General features: G+C 34.9%; 2 protein-coding genes and 3 long non-coding RNA genes across 20 annotated transcripts; 2 read left to right on the top strand and 3 right to left on the bottom strand.

Annotated features, from left to right (window-relative positions):
- The first annotated feature begins 1,930 nt into the window (after positions 1-1,930).
- LOC109614041 (uncharacterized) lies at positions 1,931-2,881 on the top strand. The gene is made up of 2 exons (XM_020039269.2): positions 1,931-2,128; positions 2,192-2,881. Exons 1-2 carry the CDS (start codon positions 1,946-1,948, stop codon positions 2,546-2,548), a joined length of 540 nt encoding a protein of 179 aa, XP_019894828.1. The 5' UTR covers positions 1,931-1,945; the 3' UTR covers positions 2,549-2,881.
- Positions 2,847-4,429, bottom strand: LOC101898396 (putative nuclease HARBI1). The gene is made up of 5 exons (XM_059128329.1): positions 4,357-4,429; positions 4,062-4,155; positions 3,568-4,009; positions 3,362-3,506; positions 2,847-3,306 (listed from the first exon to the last, which is right to left on the bottom strand). Exons 1-5 carry the CDS (start codon positions 4,427-4,429, stop codon positions 2,933-2,935), a joined length of 1,128 nt encoding a protein of 375 aa, XP_058984312.1. The 3' UTR covers positions 2,847-2,932.
- Positions 4,430-7,499: 3,070 nt separating this feature from the next.
- On the bottom strand, positions 7,500-14,497 carry LOC105262371 (uncharacterized). Of its 8 annotated transcripts, XR_009343407.1 has the most exons (17): positions 14,237-14,497; positions 13,917-14,172; positions 13,336-13,841; positions 12,816-12,975; positions 12,580-12,700; positions 11,929-12,525; positions 11,727-11,794; positions 11,405-11,660; positions 11,220-11,329; positions 10,824-11,125; positions 10,304-10,463; positions 10,068-10,188; positions 9,416-10,011; positions 9,214-9,281; positions 8,894-9,149; positions 8,313-8,818; positions 7,684-8,217 (listed from the first exon to the last, which is right to left on the bottom strand). It is a non-coding gene; the product is annotated as an uncharacterized LOC105262371 (long non-coding RNA). The 8 variants fall into 8 exon arrangements; XR_009343409.1 differs by lacking the exons at positions 11,929-12,525; positions 12,580-12,700; positions 12,816-12,975; ... (1 more) ...; positions 13,917-14,172; positions 14,237-14,497 and adding an exon at positions 7,500-7,677 and having other exon boundaries at positions 7,793-8,217; positions 11,727-11,901; XR_009343412.1 differs by lacking the exons at positions 11,929-12,525; positions 12,580-12,700; positions 12,816-12,975; ... (1 more) ...; positions 13,917-14,172; positions 14,237-14,497 and adding an exon at positions 10,701-10,728 and having other exon boundaries at positions 11,727-11,901.
- Positions 14,498-14,691: 194 nt separating this feature from the next.
- Positions 14,692-16,145, top strand: LOC131804959 (uncharacterized). Its single transcript, XR_009343422.1, has 2 exons — positions 14,692-14,826; positions 14,898-16,145. It is a non-coding gene; the product is annotated as an uncharacterized LOC131804959 (long non-coding RNA).
- On the bottom strand, positions 14,918-18,889 carry LOC131804958 (uncharacterized). Of its 9 annotated transcripts, none has more exons than XR_009343420.1 (7): positions 18,510-18,696; positions 18,224-18,359; positions 16,744-16,811; positions 16,424-16,679; positions 15,843-16,348; positions 15,323-15,482; positions 15,075-15,207 (listed from the first exon to the last, which is right to left on the bottom strand). It is a non-coding gene; the product is annotated as an uncharacterized LOC131804958 (long non-coding RNA). The 9 variants fall into 9 exon arrangements; XR_009343416.1 differs by lacking the exons at positions 18,224-18,359; positions 18,510-18,696 and adding exons at positions 16,946-17,534; positions 17,590-17,722; XR_009343419.1 differs by lacking the exons at positions 18,224-18,359; positions 18,510-18,696 and adding exons at positions 16,899-17,534; positions 17,590-17,722 and having other exon boundaries at positions 15,080-15,207.
- Positions 18,890-20,713: the final 1,824 nt, after the last annotated feature.

The following is a 20,713-nucleotide window of genomic DNA, read 5'->3' as shown; positions in this document are numbered from 1 at the left end:
TTAGGGCTAGCTGCGGAATTCTCGTGCTGTTGTTTTAATATATTTTTTTCTTCTATTAATGGATTCCTTCATGGTACAACCATGGCAAAATTCTCATGCCAACATGTGATATACAATTTGATTGATATACAAAATGATTTTTTTCTTCGAAATGTATGCACAGCTTGTATTCTGTGTACCGTATTCTTGTAAGTACAAGTCGTAATTGTTGTCCGTTCAAGATAACATTTTGTATAGAAAGAAGAATATTTTAAATTTATCGTTAACTTTCTAGTCTCTTCTAATAATAAGTCGGAGACACCATGATCAATATAAAATTCTAGGTCTTGCCGTTCTACGTTCACTCTCTCTACGCTAAACCTCGGACATATAAAGAAAACATCCCAGTCAGCATTTTTTGAAAATGTTAATCACATTCGAGTCTTTTTTGATCCTGTAGCGCGATTAAAACGCAGGAATATGAAATCATTTTCTGATCATAAAAGACACTTGTCGGGAGAAAAACGTGACCTCCCGCACTTCTAAATAAATCACATATGTGTATTCCTCTAGATTAGCTAAGAGTTTTTCGACCATTTTCTATTTATTGCGCTAATACTCTGAATTTGTAAATCTTTTTAAGTCATTTTTTGATCATTTATGAGTCTTTACCCCGCAGGCATTTGGAAGTGAGTTACTCACTTCCATTTTAAGATGCCACTTCTGCGACGCTTCTAATCCTAATAAATGCGATAGTATTTACATTTACAATAACAAAACTACTGTTGTCTACTTTCTATCGTAGCGACTGCCATCGGATAAAACAGTGATAGTTTGCAATCGTTTACGAATTGAACAAAAATAAGACTTTATTCTATCTGAGGAATATAAGATACTGTGGCGCAGTGGTAAGCATGCAAGCTTTGCTTTCTGAACACCTCGGTTCGATTCCCAATCCAGACATCCGGTTTTTAAAACGAAAAAAAATGTTTGAGTATTTCATCTAATAAGTAAGAGTTCTATGCAAATGAATATTGGAAAAAGTAACAATAACAATAAAAAAATAAATGCTTAAGTCTGGAGTAAAAAAAAATTTTTTTTTGTTTTTTTTTTTTCACTTCTAACAACTATCGAGGAAGTGACTTCCACGATTATTAGAAAACTATCGCGGGCGTGTTTCATCTCTTCCCGAAGGATGCTCCTTCCGGGGTGAGAAAGCTATATCAAACGCGATGATTTATATCGCTTAGGCGTGACTTCTAAGTGATTTGGGGATAGTTTTTACTTGCTGGGTAGTGAGTAATTTATTAGTCTTTAAAGTGTCATATATCACTCATATGTATTTTCATTTAGGAGGCTTTTTTAAGTCACCTTTGTCTTAAATTTGAGTCATTTATGAGTCTTATATGAGTGTTTACGATTCTACGAGTGTATTTGAATAGCACAATAATAACAAGGTAGGGCAGAATGATTAAATTTGAAAAGCAGAATAGAATATATAAATAACTTTTTTTTTACCGTCACTAAATAGCACTTCTCTGAACTCGGCTTTACACTGGTCCCCTTCCAGCGGTATTGGCAGGCTAAATTATCTGAAAAAAATGTGGGGGGTCCAATTTTTTATACTTACAAAATGTTTAAGCACTCGGCCCAATTACGGTTGTCGTTACTATGGTCGTCGTCGACTTTATGTGAGAGTCGCCCTCGCCGTCGCTTCGATTCAAAAATGGTATTCGGCCCTATTATGGTTGTCGTCGGCGTTGCAAAATGAAGTCGAGGCGACAATAATGATATTAGGGTTGTCGTTTTTTGTCGATAGCGACAAATGGTTGCCATTATCATTGTCGATGCAACAGTCGACGTGAAGTCGATCTTTGAGAATATCTGTCGCCGTAAAAAATTGTGACGACATTGTATTTTTTAGTCGACGTTGATATTGTAAGCATTTTGTATTTGATATTTGACCATGAAAATAACAACAGCAAAACAATTTGAAATTTTGGTTTCCGAAATGGAAAAAAATCCATGTTTGGCAAAAGGGTTTACCAAAGGTCATGTTCCAGCTAATTTTAAATCAGATTGGGAATCCATTGCTACAAAATTAAATGTAAACGGGCCTCCGATTAGAGACCCCGATGGCTGGCAAAAAGTATGTAAAAATTAAAATTATTTTTGTATGTTTTTATTAGTTAGTTTTCTAAAATTCTTCTAGGTTTGGAAAGATTTAAAATTTAAAACTAAAAAGAAACTTGTGCACAACAAGGGTGAAACCAGCAGCACTGGAGGTGGCATTTTTAAGCAAATGATTTTGTCGCCTTTGGAGGAGTCTGTAGCGAATATAATGCAGTTTCTAAAGTTACTGAATCCACCAGGTCGTGCACTTGGAATAGAAAATAACGAAAACATAAGTGTAATAGACGTTATAGTTAATGAAAATGAGCAAGTGGACAATGTTGATGACGAAGCTGATGTAACAACTTTTGAAGCTTCTCGATCGTCCAGAAAAAACAATAGTAGAAAGTCAACAAGAAAAGAAGAAACTATTGAACTCTTGAAAGAGCAGTATTAACTTTTGGTACAACACAATCAAGAGAGCCGTAAAATCTGGAACGACATTAATAATAATTAAAAAGAAAATGTGAGATACCAACGCAAGCGCTTCCAGATTGAAGAAGAACGCCATAAAATGTTAAAAGAACAATTTAAGCGGGATGAAGAGATCAGGGATCTAAAACATAAAATTAAAAAAAGGAAACTTGAAGTTATTGAACTGCAGCTGGCGGAATTAAAAAATTAATAGGTTAAGAAGCTCGTGGAATTAAGAGATCTCATTTATAGTTATTATTCAAATTTAAAATCATGAAATGAATTTATAGTTTAAGATATTTTTAATGTTTATGCGTAGTATTTTGTTTTTTTTTTTTTTTTATTGAATAGATTTCTTTAGCTATTGCTAAAATAAATTGTCCCTTATATTGTTCCTTATTTGACTAGCTTCGGTGGAGTACGCGCCTTCAACATCTTCTTGATAATTTCGTTCTTGCATGATTATGTTTTCGATGTCATCCAAGTGTTCCTCTTCAAAATCCATGCACATGTTGTGTAGTGCAACACACACATTTGCAATTACTGCAGCTTTGATTGGGCTATAGTGCAGCTCACGGGCTCCTAATAGGCACCGAAAGCGTGATTTAAGAAGTCCAATTGTTCTTTCAACAATGTTTCTTGCCTTTGCATGTTTGCTGTTGAAATTGCTTTCACGACTTCCTTCTGTAGTAGATCGGTACGGTGTCATTAGAAATGGTTCCAAAGGATACCCGGCATCGCCTATAACAGAAAATTCTTGTTAGCTTATGATCAATTACTTTACGAACATAATTACCAAGTAGCCATGAATTTCGTTCTCCTGCATCATACCGTTCCTGGAGTAAACGTTTCATCCCGCTTACATTCCATACTAAGGAGTCATGTGCCGATCCGCCATATCTTGCATCAAAATACCTTATTTTCATTTTGTGGTCACATACCTAAACAAAGTAAAAGAAATAAATACACATATTTAACAATTAAAATGAACTGACAACTCACAACCATGGTGTTTAAACTATAAAATCCTTTACGGTTGAAATACATATTTGCATCGTTTCTTCCTGGCGAAATAATTTTGATGTGGGTTCCATCCACACAACCTATCACACCAGGAATTCCGGAATTTGTAAAAAAGTATTCTTTCGCGGAATTCTTCTCTTCCTCCGTCATAGAAGCTTTAATCCACTTACAACAGATTGTTGCTTCACAAGCTTCCAAAATTTCCTTCAATACAACACTCACAGTGAGTTGTGCAATGGAAATATTGAAGTCATTTCCGACACTGGTCTGATAAGATCCTTGCGCTAAAAATATTAATGCTGTGGCTAATTTTATTTCAGGCCTAAGAGCCAATGACCGGCGTCCACTTTTCAACTTTGGCGAAATTTCTTTTAGCACATCCTGAAAACAGTCCTTGTTAATCCTGAAGTAATTTTCAAATCTAAAAGAACACATAAAGTACTTATTTTAATTAAATTAATTGAAATACTTACTTGGAGTCAGGCAATGCAAATATGTCTGTTTGCTGCCTTAGCACTCGCCGCTGCACTACTAATACATTCTCGTGAGTGAGGATAAACACTTGAACTTAAGATATGTAACGCATTTATAATATTCATTTTTTCACTATATTTTTTTTTTTCCGAAAGAGACAAAATTAGAATTCAAAATACAAAAAAAAAAAATATTTTTTTGTCAATAACAAAGGAGTGTTGCCAACGTTTTTTAAAGTTGTTGCCAACTTTTATTTTAAACTGTCGATGTCGTTTCTATGCCTTGCCGTAATACCATTTTTGAATCGAAGCGACGGCGATGGCGACTTGAACATAACGTCGCCTTCGACTATAGAAGCGACAACCATAATTGAGCCGATTATGGTAAGGCATAGAAGCGACATCGACAGTTTAAAATAAAATTGACAACAATTAAAAAACGTTGGCAACACTCCCTTGTTATTGACAAAAAAAGATATTTTTCTGGTATTTTGAATTCTAATTTCGACTCTTCGGAAAAATAAAAAATATAATGAAAAAATGAAGATTATAAATGCGTTACATATCTTACAGCCTGTTCCACGATATCGAAAGAACACGTTCGCACAACTTTTACACGACAAACAGTTGATTTCCGTTCCACTAAAATCCATCAGAACGAAAATTTGCACGAAAATCAAAGCGAACGAAAACGTAAGCGTTTCAGTGTAATTTTGCGTTCCACTATCTTTTTTCTTGAAAAAAAACCTAGTGAACCCTACAACATACCAGACGTGCTGATTAAAGCTGCAATTAAAAAAAAATTATTTTTGCGAATTCAAAGTATTTTTTAACCGTCTGCAGGCATCAGATTTGCATTAATTTGCAATGGAGATGCCTGACACTCTTCCTGATATGGAATACGACGTACCCGAAGTTATTGCATTAACTTCAAATTCATTCCCGCCATTACCAACAACAAACAAACAACTTAAAGACTGCGATCAAAATGAAAGAAAAAGACAACGTCTTGAAAATGTGCAGTCACCAGTGAACATAAATATTGCCGACCTAAGAGAACGATTATTGAGTCATAATCCTGATGATCCTAATAAATTTGGAATCCTAGGTGCTCTTGCGGACGTTGACATAGGTATTGCAGCTCCTGCCGAAAACAATGACAACGCAAAACCCCGCATAACCAGAGATGGGAGACACAAATCAAAAATGTCTTGGTGCCCGCCAATTTTTGTCTTCAATGTAAATATGATGACGTTGATTGAGTCGCTTAAAGCATCAATTCCTCAATCCTCTTTTAAAATTAAAAACATAAACAAGACAAAGAGCAAAATATTTCTATCGGATCCAAAAGTTCATGCTTCTATGATGGCTATACTGAGGGCAAAAAACATAGACTCCTATACATTCACGCCAGAAGAGCTGAAACAAGATTCAATTCTGATCCGGGATCTCCACGCATTTTCAGACATACAGGAAATCAAAGAAGAGTTGGACAGTCTAGTTCCTGACCAGTGGCAAATGTTTCAAAATTCAAAACCCTAATGTCTATAAAGAAAAACATTGACACTGGCTTATTTTTGGTATCCTTACTGCCAGGAAAAAAAGCTAGTGAGATTACACACATAAAAGAACTAAATAGACAAATTATCAAATAGGAAAAACCGAAGAAAAGAGATCGCGATCCTCAGTGCCGCAGATGTCAAGGCCACGGCCACATCTCCCGCAACTGCAATTGTCCATATAGATGTGTTAAATGTGACCAAAAACATCTTCACGGTGAGTGCCAGCGAACTGCTACAGACTCATCAGAACCTTACTGCGTCAATTGCGGTAAATTAGGCCACCCGGCTAATTGGAGAGGTTGTCCGTCTTATAAAGCCTATGTCGCAGCCAGACGGAAAAAAGTCGCCAACGCAATGGAAATTAAATCGATCGCCCAAAATAACGTAAGTAGAGCATTGAACATGTCTATATTATCTCCGGGTAAGACGTTTGCCAGTCATTTTAAAACACCTGTAAAGGGATCAGAAACTTCTCAAAAGCCACCTCTAATACAACAATTCCTTGAACTTGCCAATTTATTTCTAGAGCCCGAAGTGCTTTCTCTAGAACAAGAAATTGAAATATTTCTAAACACCTTCCAAAAAAAAAGTCAAAGGCAGAAGCAAAGCAAGAATTCCTAAGGCTTCTCACAAAAGTAAAATCTATCTATGGACCATAGATCCTTTTTATGTCTCACACTCAATGTACGCTCACTAGTTGATTCTAGTAGACAACTTGAATTAGAAAATATGCTCCATCGTGAGAACATAGATTTTGCTTTTATTCAAGAATGCCATCTGCGGAACAACAAGAAAATATGGATTAATGGCTATAACTTTATATATGACAACTCTTCTGTTGGAATTGCAGTAATTGCGAAAAAAAAACATAAAATTTTCCAGAGTCCCTTTTAACGACGTCGGTATTGTTACGTCGTTCATTCAAATAGAAATATTGAGAAATAACAACACCTTTAAATACCTCATTGGCTCTGTCTACATTCCTTGCAGTATGCCAGTAAACTCTCTTAAATCAGATTTAAACAAATTGCTACAACTTTGCAAAAACTTTGATGGATTTATTCTTGGAGGTGACCTCAACTCAAAAAGTACCTCATGGGGTGATCTACATGAAAATTCTAATGGCAAAACGCTGCGCGCATGGTTGGCTGATAACTCACTAGAGGTTACATGTCTTTGTGGTTCCACTCCATCGTTCCCAAATGGTTCCTCATTCTTGGATCACTTTCTAATTTCCTCTCATTTGGTCGAACCCGGGATTCAAAACTGCAATATACAAACGCTGCCAACTTTCTCCGATCACTTTCCCATTAAACTGGCATTATCATTTTATTGCACAAATCTAATTTTGAGACAGCCAAAGTTCTTCACCTCATATAAAAACACGAATTGGAACAATTTTCGACAAGAGCTAAATTTAATGTCAACGCAAATTATGCCGCCAATTAATAGGAACCTATCAAATGGACAAATCGATGATGTTATCGAAGACTTTAACTGCGAACTTCTTCGAATTCACAACAATCACTCACAAAAATTGCCCTAAATATCCATAAACCGCCTTTATCTGATAAGGTTCAGAATTTTCTCAAAGTTAAACATAGATGACAGAAGGAACTAAAGAAGATTTACCACCGTACTGGAAATAGGATAAGCCCTGAATACACTATACTTTCTAAGCAAATCCAACTTCTTAAAATTATCATTCAAAATCTGATCAATTCTGAATCTGCGCAGGCGTTCAGTAATAAATTGAAAACTATCAAACCCGGGCCATCAGCATTTAAAAAAGTAGCTCAACTTACCGGCAAAAATAATTCATCATTTTGCGAAAAACTTCAAATAGGAAATGAAACCATTACGGAAAGTTCCGAAATTGCTAATAATTTTAAACAATTTTATTCTGAAAATTTTCAAGAAAATGTACCCACAAACCCTGTAGACGATCTTAGCTCTAGAGTCACAACATGCATCAACGCCGTTCCACCGCACATCTACTCATTTGATGATAACTTCAATTCATTAAACAATCCAGACTCTTCACTTTACCAATCCTGAAAAGATAAAAATCGCAATTACTAATATCAATTGTAAAAAATCAAGCGGCCCTGATGAGATTTCCAATTTTCTCATTAAAAAGTTCCCAGATAATGTTATAAATCTGCTTACATGTCTCTTCAACAACTGCATTAACAATGGATATTTCCCATCACTCTGGAAATTGGCGAAAATTATTCCCATAAAGAAGAAAATAATTAATGACAACACTTTGAGCAATTTTCGTCCAATATCACTATTGTCCAACATCGGGAAGTTATTTGAGTCGGTCCTAAAAGAAAAAATGGAAAACGAATTACCAGTTAGTCCAATCTCAGCATACCAATTTGGGTTCAAGTCTGGCCATTCCACACAACACGCGCTTCTGAAGCTCCACAGTGATATAACATCAAACCTAAGGAACCAAGTGTCTACTGTAGCGATTTCCTTAGACATACAAAAAGCATTTGACTCGGTATGTCACACAGGAGTACTTTACAAGTTAATCGAAATTGGTATAGACCCATACCTGGTCAAGTTGATGGCAAGTTTTTTCACTGCACGAAAGTTTTTAATTAATATCAAAAACACGTCGTCAGCCACGGGTTTAGTAAACAGTGGGGTGCCACAAGGAAGTATTTTAGCCCCTTACCTTTTCAATATTTTCCTGTATGACTTCCCCCATATCGGCCAAGGCTCTCAAGCGATTTTATATGCTGACGACTGCTTAATTTACAAAACGCCAGAACTCATCTCCAGAGCATCCATGAATTCTATCAAAAATGGGGAATCAAAATCAATGCCGATAAATCCGTAGCAATATGTTTCCGGAACGCTTCGGGAAAATGCCCTAGAAACGTTGTTCCAGAGAGTAAAGAACTTCAGCTGTCTCTTGAAGGAGTTGAGATTCCCTTTAAAACATCTCTCAAATACTTGGGTATTACTCTCACCAATCTGATGAAGTTCAATATACACGCACGGTCCGTCATGCAGAAGACAAAAGGTATATTAGTAAAGTTTTCATATCTATTAAATAGCAAATACCTACCACAAAACACGAAGTTACTTCTCTACAAAGTTGCAATTAGATCTATCTTAGCGTACGGGTTTCCGATCTGGTTCTCTATTTCCCCAATAGTGGCCAAGGAGTTAGAAATTCTAGAACGCAAGATTTTAAGAAAATGTGTCAACAAAAGCTACATTTCACAGGAAAAGAGATACAGCAATACTTACATATACAACACGTCCAGGGTTGTGCCTTTTTGTAAGTATATCCAAAGCCACCAGAAGAAATTCGTGGAAAAACTCGAAACCCATGAAAACTTACTAATGAATGAAATCTACCAAATGGAAAAGCACATATCGTGGCCAGAATCGTATTACCTCTCTCCAATTGGTATATTAAACGAACCAGCCACAGATGTCAACAACGAATACACGCTACCTCCTTTTTACAGCAAATCAGCACCTGGCAACCATAGAGGTTAAGCTACAAAATATAAAATTAATATTTATATATATATTGGTATAATTCTTTTACAAATTACACTCACCAATAATTAGATTATTAAGCTCTAAACTGTACCTAAGCGTTCGATTTACTTAGAATCGCATTTCAAACCTGTGATAAAATTTATACAAATTACATTTTAGTAATAGTCATTTAAATAATCTCCATAGACTACTATGATCCCTGTTAGTCAATTACTTAACAGAACTTTGTTTGTTATTTAGTTTTTATGTTTGTTTTTATACCTTTATTTATTTATTTACAGACATTCTCGCTCTGTTCATAACATTTGAGGCCGTGAGCAAGCCTCTCTCATAATTTCAATCTGTTTTTACTTTAAACATTCTGCCTTTTCATTCAAGCAATGTAGCATAATCATATATGTCACGATTAAGTTAGAACAAGACAACAATAGTTCTAAGGGTATACTGTTAACCATTCGTAATGTAAACCTATCAAAGAAAGAAGAAGACTCAAATAAAGAATTACCTACTTACTACTTACTATCTTTTTTCTTTCGTACGCATGCGAACACAAATGTCAAAATCAGTCACTTGTGTGTTTGCTGTCGAATGATAAAAATTAAGGAAAATTGTTTTAACATAAACATTCCTTAATTGAAAATGGAAAGAAAAATGTAAGTAAAAATAATAAATGCAATTTAATCTGTGAACAACAAATATATATTTTTTATTTTCTCAATTCCAGCACGAAAAAACTACACAGCTGCGGGCACTAGTTGAGTATATGGAGGAGAATCCTAAGTTCGCCAGAGGAGTGCCAATTTTTGGAAGCAGCAGGCAATCCCTTGAAGAAGAACTTGAAGAAAGTTCCGAAATTGCTAATAATTTTAAACAATTTTATTCTGAAATTTTTCAAGAAAATGTACCCACAAACCCTGTAGACGATCTTAGCTCTAGAGTCACAACATGCATCAACGCCGTTCCACCGCACATCTACTCATTTGATGATAACTTCAATTCATTAAACAATCCAGACTCTTTTCACTTTACCAATCCTGAAAAGATAAAAATCGCAATTACTAATATCAATTGTAAAAAATCAAGCGGCCCTGATGAGATTTCCAATTTTCTCATTAAAAAGTTCCCAGATAATGTTATAAATTTGCTTACATGTCTCTTCAACAACTGCATTAACAATGGATATTTCCCATCACTCTGGAAATTGGCGAAAATTATTCCCATAAAGAAGAAAATAATTAATGACAACACTTTGAGCAATTTTCGTCCAATATCACTATTGTCCAACATCGGGAAGTTATTTGAGTCGGTCCTAAAAGAAAAAATGGAAAACGAATTACCAGTTAGTCCAATCTCAGCATACCAATTTGGGTTCAAGTCTGGCCATTCCACACAACACGCGCTTCTGAAGCTCCACAGTGATATAACATCAAACCTAAGGAACCAAGTGTCTACTGTAGCGATTTCCTTAGACATACAAAAAGCATTTGACTCGGTATGTCACACAGGAGTACTTTACAAGTTAATCGAAATTGGTATAGACCCATACCTGGTCAAGTTGATGGCAAGTTTTTTCACTGCACGAAAGTTTTTAATTAATATCAAAAACACGTCGTCAGCCACGGGTTTAGTAAACAGTGGGGTGCCGCAAGGAAGTATTTTAGCCCCTTACCTTTTCAATATTTTCCTGTATGACTTCCCCCATATCGGCCAAGGCTCTCAAGCGATTTTGTATGCTGACGACTGCTTAATTTACAAAACGCCAGAACTCATCTCCAGAGCATCCATGAATTCTATCAAAAATGGGGAATCAAAATCAATGCCGATAAATCCGTAGCAATATGTTTCCGGAACGCTTCGGGAAAATGCCCTAGAAACGTTGTTCCAGAGATTAAAGAACTTCAGCTGTCTCTTGAAGGAGTTGAGATTCCCTTTAAAACATCTCTCAAATACTTGGGTATTACTCTCACCAATCTGATGAAGTTCAATATACACGCACGGTCCGTCATGCAGAAGACAAAAGGTATATTAGTAAAGTTTTCATATCTATTAAATAGCAACTACCTACCACAAAACACGAAGTTACTTCTCTACAAAGTTGCAATTAGATCTTTCTTAGCGTACGGGTTTCCGATCTGGTTCTCTATTTCCCCAATAGTGGCCAAGGAGTTAGAAATTCTAGAACGCAAGATTTTAAGAAAATGTGTCAACAAAAGCTACATTTCACAGGAAAAGAGATACAGCAATACTTACATATACAACACGTCCAGGGTTGTGCCTTTTTGTAAGTATATCCAAAGCCACCAGAAGAAATTCGTGGAAAAACTCGAAACCCATGAAAACTTACTAATGAATGAAATCTACCAAATGGAAAAGCACATATCGTGGCCAGAATCGTATTACCTCTCTCCAATTGGTATATTAAACGAACCAGCCACAGATGTCAACAACGAATACACGCTACCTCCTTTTTACAGCAAATCAGCACCTGGCAACCATAGAGGTTAAGCTACAAAATATAAAATTAATATTTATATGTATATATTGGTATAATTCTTTTACAAATTACACTCACCAATAATTAGATTATTAAGCTCTAAACTGTACCTGAGCGTTCGATTTACTTAGAATCGCATTTCAAACCTGTGATAAAATTTATACAAATTACATTTTAGTAATAGTCATTTAAATAATCTCCATAGACTACTATGATCCCTGTTAGTCAATTACTTAAAAGAACTTTGTTTGTTATTTAGTTTTTATGTTTGTTTTTATACCTTTATTTATTTATTTACAGACATTCTCGCTCTGTTCATAACATTTGAGGCCGTGAGCAAGCCTCTCTCATAATTTCAATCTGTTTTTACTTTAAACATTCTGCCTTTTCATTCAAGCAATGTAGCATAATCATATATGTCACGATTAAGTTAGAACAAGACAACAATAGTTCTAAGGGTATACTGTTAACCATTCGTAATGTAAACCTATCAAAGAAAGAAGAAGACTCAAATAAAGAATTACCTACTTACTACTTACTATCTTTTTTCTTTCGTACGCATGCGAACACAAATGTCAAAATCAGTCACTTGTGTGTTTGCTGTCGAATGATAAAAATTAAGGAAAATTGTTTTAACATAAACATTCCTTAATTGAAAATGGAAAGAAAAATGTAAGTAAAAATAATAAATGCAATTTAATCTGTGAACAACAAATATATATTTTTTTATTTTCTCAATTCCAGCACGAAAAAACTTCACAGCTGCTGGCACTAGTTGAGTATATGGAGGATAATCCTAAGTTCGCCAGAGGAGTGCCAATTTTTGGAAGCAGCAGGCAATCCCTTGAAGAAGAACTTGAAGAAAGTTCCGAAATTGCTAATAATTTTAAACAATTTTATTCTGAAATTTTTCAAGAAAATGTACCCAAACCCTGTAGACGATCTTAGCTCTAGAGTCACAACATGCATCAACGCCGTTCCACCGCACATTTACTCATTTGATGATAACTTCAATTCATTAAACAATCCAGACTCTTTTCACTTTACCAATCCTGAAAAGATAAAAATCGCAATTACTAATATCAATTGTAAAAAATCAAGCGGAGCTGATGAGATTTCCAATTTTCTCATTAAAAAGTTCCCAGATAATGTTATAAATCTGCTTACATGTCTCTTCAACAACTGCATTAACAATGGATATTTCCCATCACTCTGGAAATTGGCGAAAATTATTCCCATAAAGAAGAAAATAATTAATGACAACACTTTGAGCAATTTTCGTCCAATATCACTATTGTCCAACATCGGGAAGTTATTTGAGTCGGTCCTAAAAGAAAAAATGGAAAACGAATTACCAGTTAGTCCAATCTCAGCATACCAATTTGGGTTCAAGTCTGGCCATTCCACACAACACGCGCTTCTGAAGCTCCACAGTGATATAACATCAAACCTAAGGAACCAAGTGTCTACTGTAGCGATTTCCTTAGACATACAAAAAGCATTTGACTCGGTATGTCACACAGGAGTACTTTACAAGTTAATCGAAATTGGTATAGACCCATACCTGGTCAAGTTGATGGCAAGTTTTTTCACTGCACGAAAGTTTTTAATTAATATCAAAAACACGTCGTCAGCCACGGGTTTAGTAAACAGTGGGGTGCCGCAAGGAAGTATTTTAGCCCCTTACCTTTTCAATAATTTTCTGTATGACTTCCCCCATATCGGCCAAGGCTCTCAAGCGATTTTATATGCTGACGACTGCTTAATTTACAAAACGCCAGAACTCATCTCCAGAGCATCCATGAATTCTATCAAAAATGGGGAATCAAAATCAATGCCGATAAATCCGTAGCAATATGTTTCCGGAACGCTTCGGGAAAATGCCCTAGAAACGTTGTTCCAGAGAGTAAAGAACTTCAGCTGTCTCTTGAAGGAGTTGAGATTCCCTTTAAAACATCTCTCAAATACTTGGGTATTACTCTCACCAATCTGATGAAGTTCAATATACACGCACGGTCCGTCATGCAGAAGACAAAAGGTATATTAGTAAAGTTTTCATATCTATTAAATAGCAAATACCTATCACAAAACACGAAGTTACTTCTCTACAAAGTTGCAATTAGATCTATCTTAGCGTACGGGTTTCCGATCTGGTTCTCTATTTCCCCAATAGTGGCCAAGGAGTTAGAAATTCTAGAACGCAAGATTTTAAGAAAATGTGTCAACAAAAGCTACATTTCACAGGAAAAGAGATACAGCAATACTTACATATACAACACGTCCAGGGTTGTGCCTTTTTGTAAGTATATCCAAAGCCACCAGAAGAAATTCTTGGAAAAACTCGAAACCCATGAAAACTTACTAATGAATGAAATCTACCAAATGGAAAAGCACATATCGTGGCCAGAATCGTATTACCTCTCTCCAATTGGTAGATTAAACGAACCAGCCACAGATGTCAACAACGAATACACGCTACCTCCTTTTTACAGCAAATCAGCACCTGGCAACCATAGAGGTTAAGCTACAAAATATAAAATTTATATTTATATATATATTGGTATAATTCTTTTACAAATTACACTCACCAATAATTAGATTATTAAGCTCTAAACTGTACCTGAGCATTCGATTTACTTAGAATCGCATTTCAAACCTGTGATAAAATTTATACAAATTACATTTTAGTAATAGTCATTTAAATAATCTCCATAGACTACTATGATCCCTGTTAGTCAATTACTTAACAGAACTTTGTTTGTTATTTAGTTTTTATGTTTGTTTTTATACCTTTATTTATTTATTTACAGACATTCTCGCTCTGTTCGTAACATTTGAGGCCGTGAGCAAGCCTCATAATTTCAATCTGTTTTTACTTTAAACATTCTGCCTTTTCATTCAAGCAATGTAGCATAATCATATATGTCACGATTAAGTTAGAACAAGACAACAATAGTTCTAAGGGTATACTGTTAACCATTCGTAATGTAAACCTATCAAAGAAAGAAGAAGACTCAAATAAAGAATTACCTACTTACTACTTACTATCTTTTTTCTTTCGTACGCATGCGAACACAAATGTCAAAATCAGTCACTTGTGTGTTTGCTGTCGAATGATAAAAATTAAGGAAAATTGTTTTAACATAAACATTCCTTAATTGAAAATGGAAAGAAAAATGTAAGTAAAAATAATAAATGCAATTTAATCTGTGAACAACAAATATATATTTTTTATTTTCTCAATTCCAGCACGAAAAAACTTCACAGCTGCTGGCACTAGTTGAGTATATGGAGGATAATCCTAAGTTCGCCAGAGGAGTGCCAATTTTTGGAAGCAGCAGGCAATCCCTTGAAGAAGAACTTGAAGAAAGTTCCGAAATTGCTAATAATTTTAAACAATTTTATTCTGAAATTTTTCAAGAAAATGTACCCACAAACCCTGTAGACGATCTTAGCTCTAGAGTCACAACATGCATCAACGCCGTTCCACCGCACATTTACTCATTTGATGATAACTTCAATTCATTAAACAATCCAGACTCTTTTCACTTTACCAATCCTGAAAAGATAAAAATCGCAATTACTAATATCAATTGTAAAAAATCAAGCGGAGCTGATGAGATTTCCAATTTTCTCATTAAAAAGTTCCCAGATAATGTTATAAATCTGCTTACATGTCTCTTCAACAACTGCATTAACAATGGATATTTCCCATCACTCTGGAAATTGGCGAAAATTATTCCCATAAAGAAGAAAATAATTAATGACAACACTTTGAGCAATTTTCGTCCAATATCACTATTGTCCAACATCGGGAAGTTATTTGAGTCGGTCCTAAAAGAAAAAATGGAAAACGAATTACCAGTTAGTCCAATCTCAGCATACCAATTTGGGTTCAAGTCTGGCCATTCCACACAACACGCGCTTCTGAAGCTCCACAGTGATATAACATCAAACCTAAGGAACCAAGTGTCTACTGTAGCGATTTCCTTAGACATACAAAAAGCATTTGACTCGGTATGTCACACAGGAGTACTTTACAAGTTAATCGAAATTGGTATAGACCCATACCTGGTCAAGTTGATGGCAAGTTTTTTCACTGCACGAAAGTTTTTAATTAATATCAAAAACACGTCGTCAGCCACGGGTTTAGTAAACAGTGGGGTGCCGCAAGGAAGTATTTTAGCCCCTTACCTTTTCAATAATTTTCTGTATGACTTCCCCCATATCGGCCAAGGCTCTCAAGCGATTTTATATGCTGACGACTGCTTAATTTACAAAACGCCAGAACTCATCTCCAGAGCATCCATGAATTCTATCAAAAATGGGGAATCAAAATCAATGCCGATAAATCCGTAGCAATATGTTTCCGGAACGCTTCGGGAAAATGCCCTAGAAACGTTGTTCCAGAGAGTAAAGAACTTCAGCTGTCTCTTGAAGGAGTTGAGATTCCCTTTAAAACATCTCTCAAATACTTGGGTATTACTCTCACCAATCTGATGAAGTTCAATATACACGCACGGTCCGTCATGCAGAAGACAAAAGGTATATTAGTAAAGTTTTCATATCTATTAAATAGCAAATACCTACCACAAAACACGAAGTTACTTCTCTACAAAGTTGCAATTAGATCTATCTTAGCGTACGGGTTTCCGATCTGGTTCTCTATTTCCCCAATAGTGGCCAAGGAGTTAGAAATTCTAGAACGCAAGATTTTAAGAAAATGTGTCAACAAAAGCTACATTTCACAGGAAAAGAGATACAGCAATACTTACATATACAACACGTCCAGGGTTGTGCCTTTTTGTAAGTATATCCAAAGCCACCAGAAGAAATTCGTGGAAAAACTCGAAACCCATGAAAACTTACTAATGAATGAAATCTACCAAATGGAAAAGCACATATCGTGGCCAGAATCGTATTACCTCTCTCCAATTGGTATATTAAACGAACCAGCCACAGATGTCAACAACGAATACACGCTACCTCCTTTTTACAGCAAATCAGCACCTGGCAACCATAGAGGTTAAGCTACAAAATATAAAATTAATATTTATATATATATTGGTATAATTCTTTTACAAATTACACTCACCAATAATTAGATTATTAAGCTCTAAACTGTACCTGAGCGTTCGATTTACTTAGAATCGCATTTCAAACCTGTGATAAAATTTATACAAATTACATTTTAGTAATAGTCATTTAAATAATCTCCATAGACTACTATGATCCCTGTTAGTCAATTACTTAACAGAACTTTGTTTGTTATTTAGTTTTTATGTTTGTTTTTATACCTTTATTTATTTATTTACAGACATTCTCGCTCTGTTCGTAACATTTGAGGCCGTGAACAAGCCTCTCTCATAATTTCAATCTGTTTTTACTTTAAACATTCTGCCTTTTCATTCAAGCAATGTAGCATAATCATATATGTCACGATTAAGTTAGAACAAGACAACAGTAGTTCTAAGGGTATACTGTTAACCATTCGTAATGTAAACCTATCAAAGAAAGAAGAAGACTCAAATAAAGAATTACCTACTTACTACTTACTATCTTTTTTCTTTCGTACGCATGCGAACACAAATGTCAAAATCAGTCACTTGTGTGTTTGCTGTCGAATGATAAAAATTAAGGAAAATTGTTTTAACATAAACATTCCTTAATTGAAAATGGAAAGAAAAATGTAAGTAAAAATAATAAATGCAATTTAATCTGTGAACAACAAATATATATTTTTTTATTTTCTCAATTCCAGCACGAAAAAACTACACAGCTGCGGGCACTAGTTGAGTATATGGAGGAGAATCCTAAGTTCGCCAGAGGAGTGCCAATTTTTGGAAGCAGCAGGCAATCCCTTGAAGACCACTGGAAGACACAAACCTAGAAAAATTCATTTTTTATTATTTCAAAAATGTAAAAATACAATCATACTTACTGGTTGTTAGGTACTTCAAATAAATTCGAAGCATCTCTTAAATGCCTCCGTGGCACATTTTGAACCTCCTCCTCATCATCCATAACAATCACTAGAAATTTTATTTTTTTTTATTTTAAAATCCCTAAGCGCGTTGGGAACTAAAAGGGGGGGTGGAAAGGGGGAGGGGATAATTGGCGAACTCTCTTTTGGAGAGGTAGGGGGTATAGAAATTTTATTTTGTTTGTTTATTTACAATTTGTTTGTTTACAACTGAACTGTCAGTTGAGACAGAGCCACTGCTGCTTTTTCGCGTTTAAATTAGACATTTGGCGCTATTTTTGCCTTATTTCGCGATTAATTTTTCCAAATAATATTTAGCAACACTGAATCACGTAAGGCTATGCGAAAGAAAGAACGAAAGTTAGTGGAACGCATTCTTATACGAAAGTGAGTGAGTAGCCTTCGTTCGCACAAATTTTCTTTCGAGATCGTGGAACAGGCTGTTAATTTCAAGTGAGGATGAAGAGAAGAATGTATTAGTAGTGCAGCGGCGAGTGTTAAGGCAGCAACAAACATATTTGCATTGCCTGGCTCTTGATTGTGTTGTTACAAAAGTGTTCAATAGTTTCTACTTTCCTTGTAGACTTTTTACCATTGTTTTTTGATCGAGAAGCTTCAATAGTAGGTTACATCAGTCTCGTCATCAGCATTGTCCACTTGCTCATTTTCATGAACTATAACGTCTATTACACTTATGTTTTCCTTATTTTCTATTCCAAGTGCACGACCTGGTGGATTCAATAACTAAAATTTGCTGGAACATGACCTTTGGTAAATCCTTTTGCCAAACATGGATTTTTTTCAATTCGGAAATCAAAATTTCAAATTGTTTTGCTGTTGTTATTTTCGTGGTCAAATATAAAATACAAAATGCTTACAATATCAATGTCGAATAAAAGTACTATGTCGTCACAAAGTTTTACGGCGACAGATATTCTAAAAAATCGACTTCACGTCGACTGTTGTATCGACAATGATAATGGCAATCATTTGTCGCTATCGACAAAAAACGACAACCCTAATATCACTATTGTCGCCTCGACTTCATTTTGCGACGCCGACGGTAACCGTCTGATTTTATTGCAATAATTCATCGAAGGCTTGTAAATCTTTTTTTTTTGTCATTCTTTCTTTTGCAGACTTTTCTATTTTTTTCATTTGACTTGTTTTTTAATTTGACTTGCTGTCATTTTTTTCTTTATAAAAATTAATAAATAAACAATAAAACAGATTAACGTACACTTTTTAATATTTATTTCACTATTCAATATTATACACTTTTGCTGTTGACGCTTCCACGCACTTTTTATAACTGAACAATAAGTTAACTTTTTGAAAGCCAATCCAGAAACGCAACAAAATGCATAGCAAAACAAGTCACATTTAAGCACTTATCTGTGCAAAATATAATCAAAAAATACATAATTATGATCACTTTTCAAGCAGCTGCATGATCTTTTTAAGACCAATCATTTTTCAATTTTTAGAGGATCACAATACGATAATTAATAGCGGAAAAATAGTCACATTTTGCAGATCTTAATAATTGATTTGCGATTCCCCTACATTTTGTTGTTGTATATTAAATTGATATCTTTTCACTCATATGGGAGAGTCATTTTCGACTCCCTTTCGATCATACAAGTGAATTAATCATTTTTTGATCACCAAAATGACTCGAAGAAACAAACCAAAGTAATTTTTTCAAAAACAATCTTCCAAATGCTAACTGGAATGGTACGGGTCTTCCAATTGTAGTACACTGCATAGACAATTCGGAGAATTGTCCAGACCAAATCGGTATAGGTAGGACCTGAAGCATTCATGTCCTGATAGAAACTGGGTGAGATAAAAGTTTAAATAACCGTATCTCCTATTGAACCACGTGCCTAAATTTGATATCAGAGAATACGTCCATCTACCTTTTGCGTATGATGCCCACCTACTTTGCCACTCATTAATTCTCTGGTTTCTGCCAATATCAAACAAGTTTTCATTTTCATGCAAATCTTATGACATGAATATAAATTCACACTCTTTTGCTAAGATATAGATAGGTATCATAGCTGCAATAACACATGATACTGTTCTGTATGCACAGAATAAAAATGTTTCATTGATTGTGTCCATACAGGTGCTGCATATAGGATACTATTTTTAATAACTCCTACCAGTACCCCACTAAGGTAAAATGTTTTGTACGTTCGTATTACCCAAATATGCCAGGTCCATATCTTAACATCTACCAAGTAATACGTTGTTAAAATCAATTAGTTTTTAAATTTGCCCAATTGTAATATTTTCCATTTGCAATCATTTACATTTTTGTATCATTCGTTTTATGGCTTACATAAGGTCGGTCAAAAAGACTACTTTTGACAGTAAACTTAGTGTTTGAACTATTGTGATTCGACTCTCCATAAATTTCAAAGCACAATATGTCTTTTGACACAAATTTGGTTGTCAGATGGGCTACTGACCAACCTTATTTAGGCCATGATTCGTTTCTATTTCCAACATACAAAAAGAAAACGAAATTGATTAATTGTCAATGTTGAAATTGTTCAACTTTTAAATTTAGGTAACGCTGTCAAGGTTCATGTTTTCCTATAGGTCCCATATGACAGTACCTCCCGATGTTCGGTATTATGATCATTTTAGCCACATGCTTTTATTAATTACTACTTTGCTTGGGAAAGGTATTGGTGGAGGGTATTGAAAGTTCGTTAAATATCGAAAATAATTCACTAATATATAATTTCCTGTGATTACATGTGAGTAGTCACCATACGTTCATGTGGTACACAAAGATTATAGGTAATTATCTATTATAATTTTGCTATGAATGTTTATAGAAATAATACTTAATAATAAATATCACTTACGTGATTGGTTTTAGATATTATGAATAGCCTGATCTTATTTTTCAGCCATATATGATATAGAACTTCTATAATAGCTCCATGTGACAATTCAGCTCAATGTTTGGTATTGTTAAGAGCTTAGCAACATTTTTCATTCAAATTAAGTGTAATTTGGAAATTGCATTTCTAATGTTTGGAATACTGTGCTGCGGGGTATT

The sequence above is a fragment of the Musca domestica genome, unplaced genomic scaffold, assembly GCF_030504385.1.
Source record: "Musca domestica strain aabys unplaced genomic scaffold, Musca_domestica.polishedcontigs.V.1.1 5, whole genome shotgun sequence".
Lineage (NCBI taxonomy): Eukaryota > Metazoa > Arthropoda > Insecta > Diptera > Muscidae > Musca > Musca domestica.
This window is presented reverse-complemented; position numbering and strand designations above follow the sequence as displayed.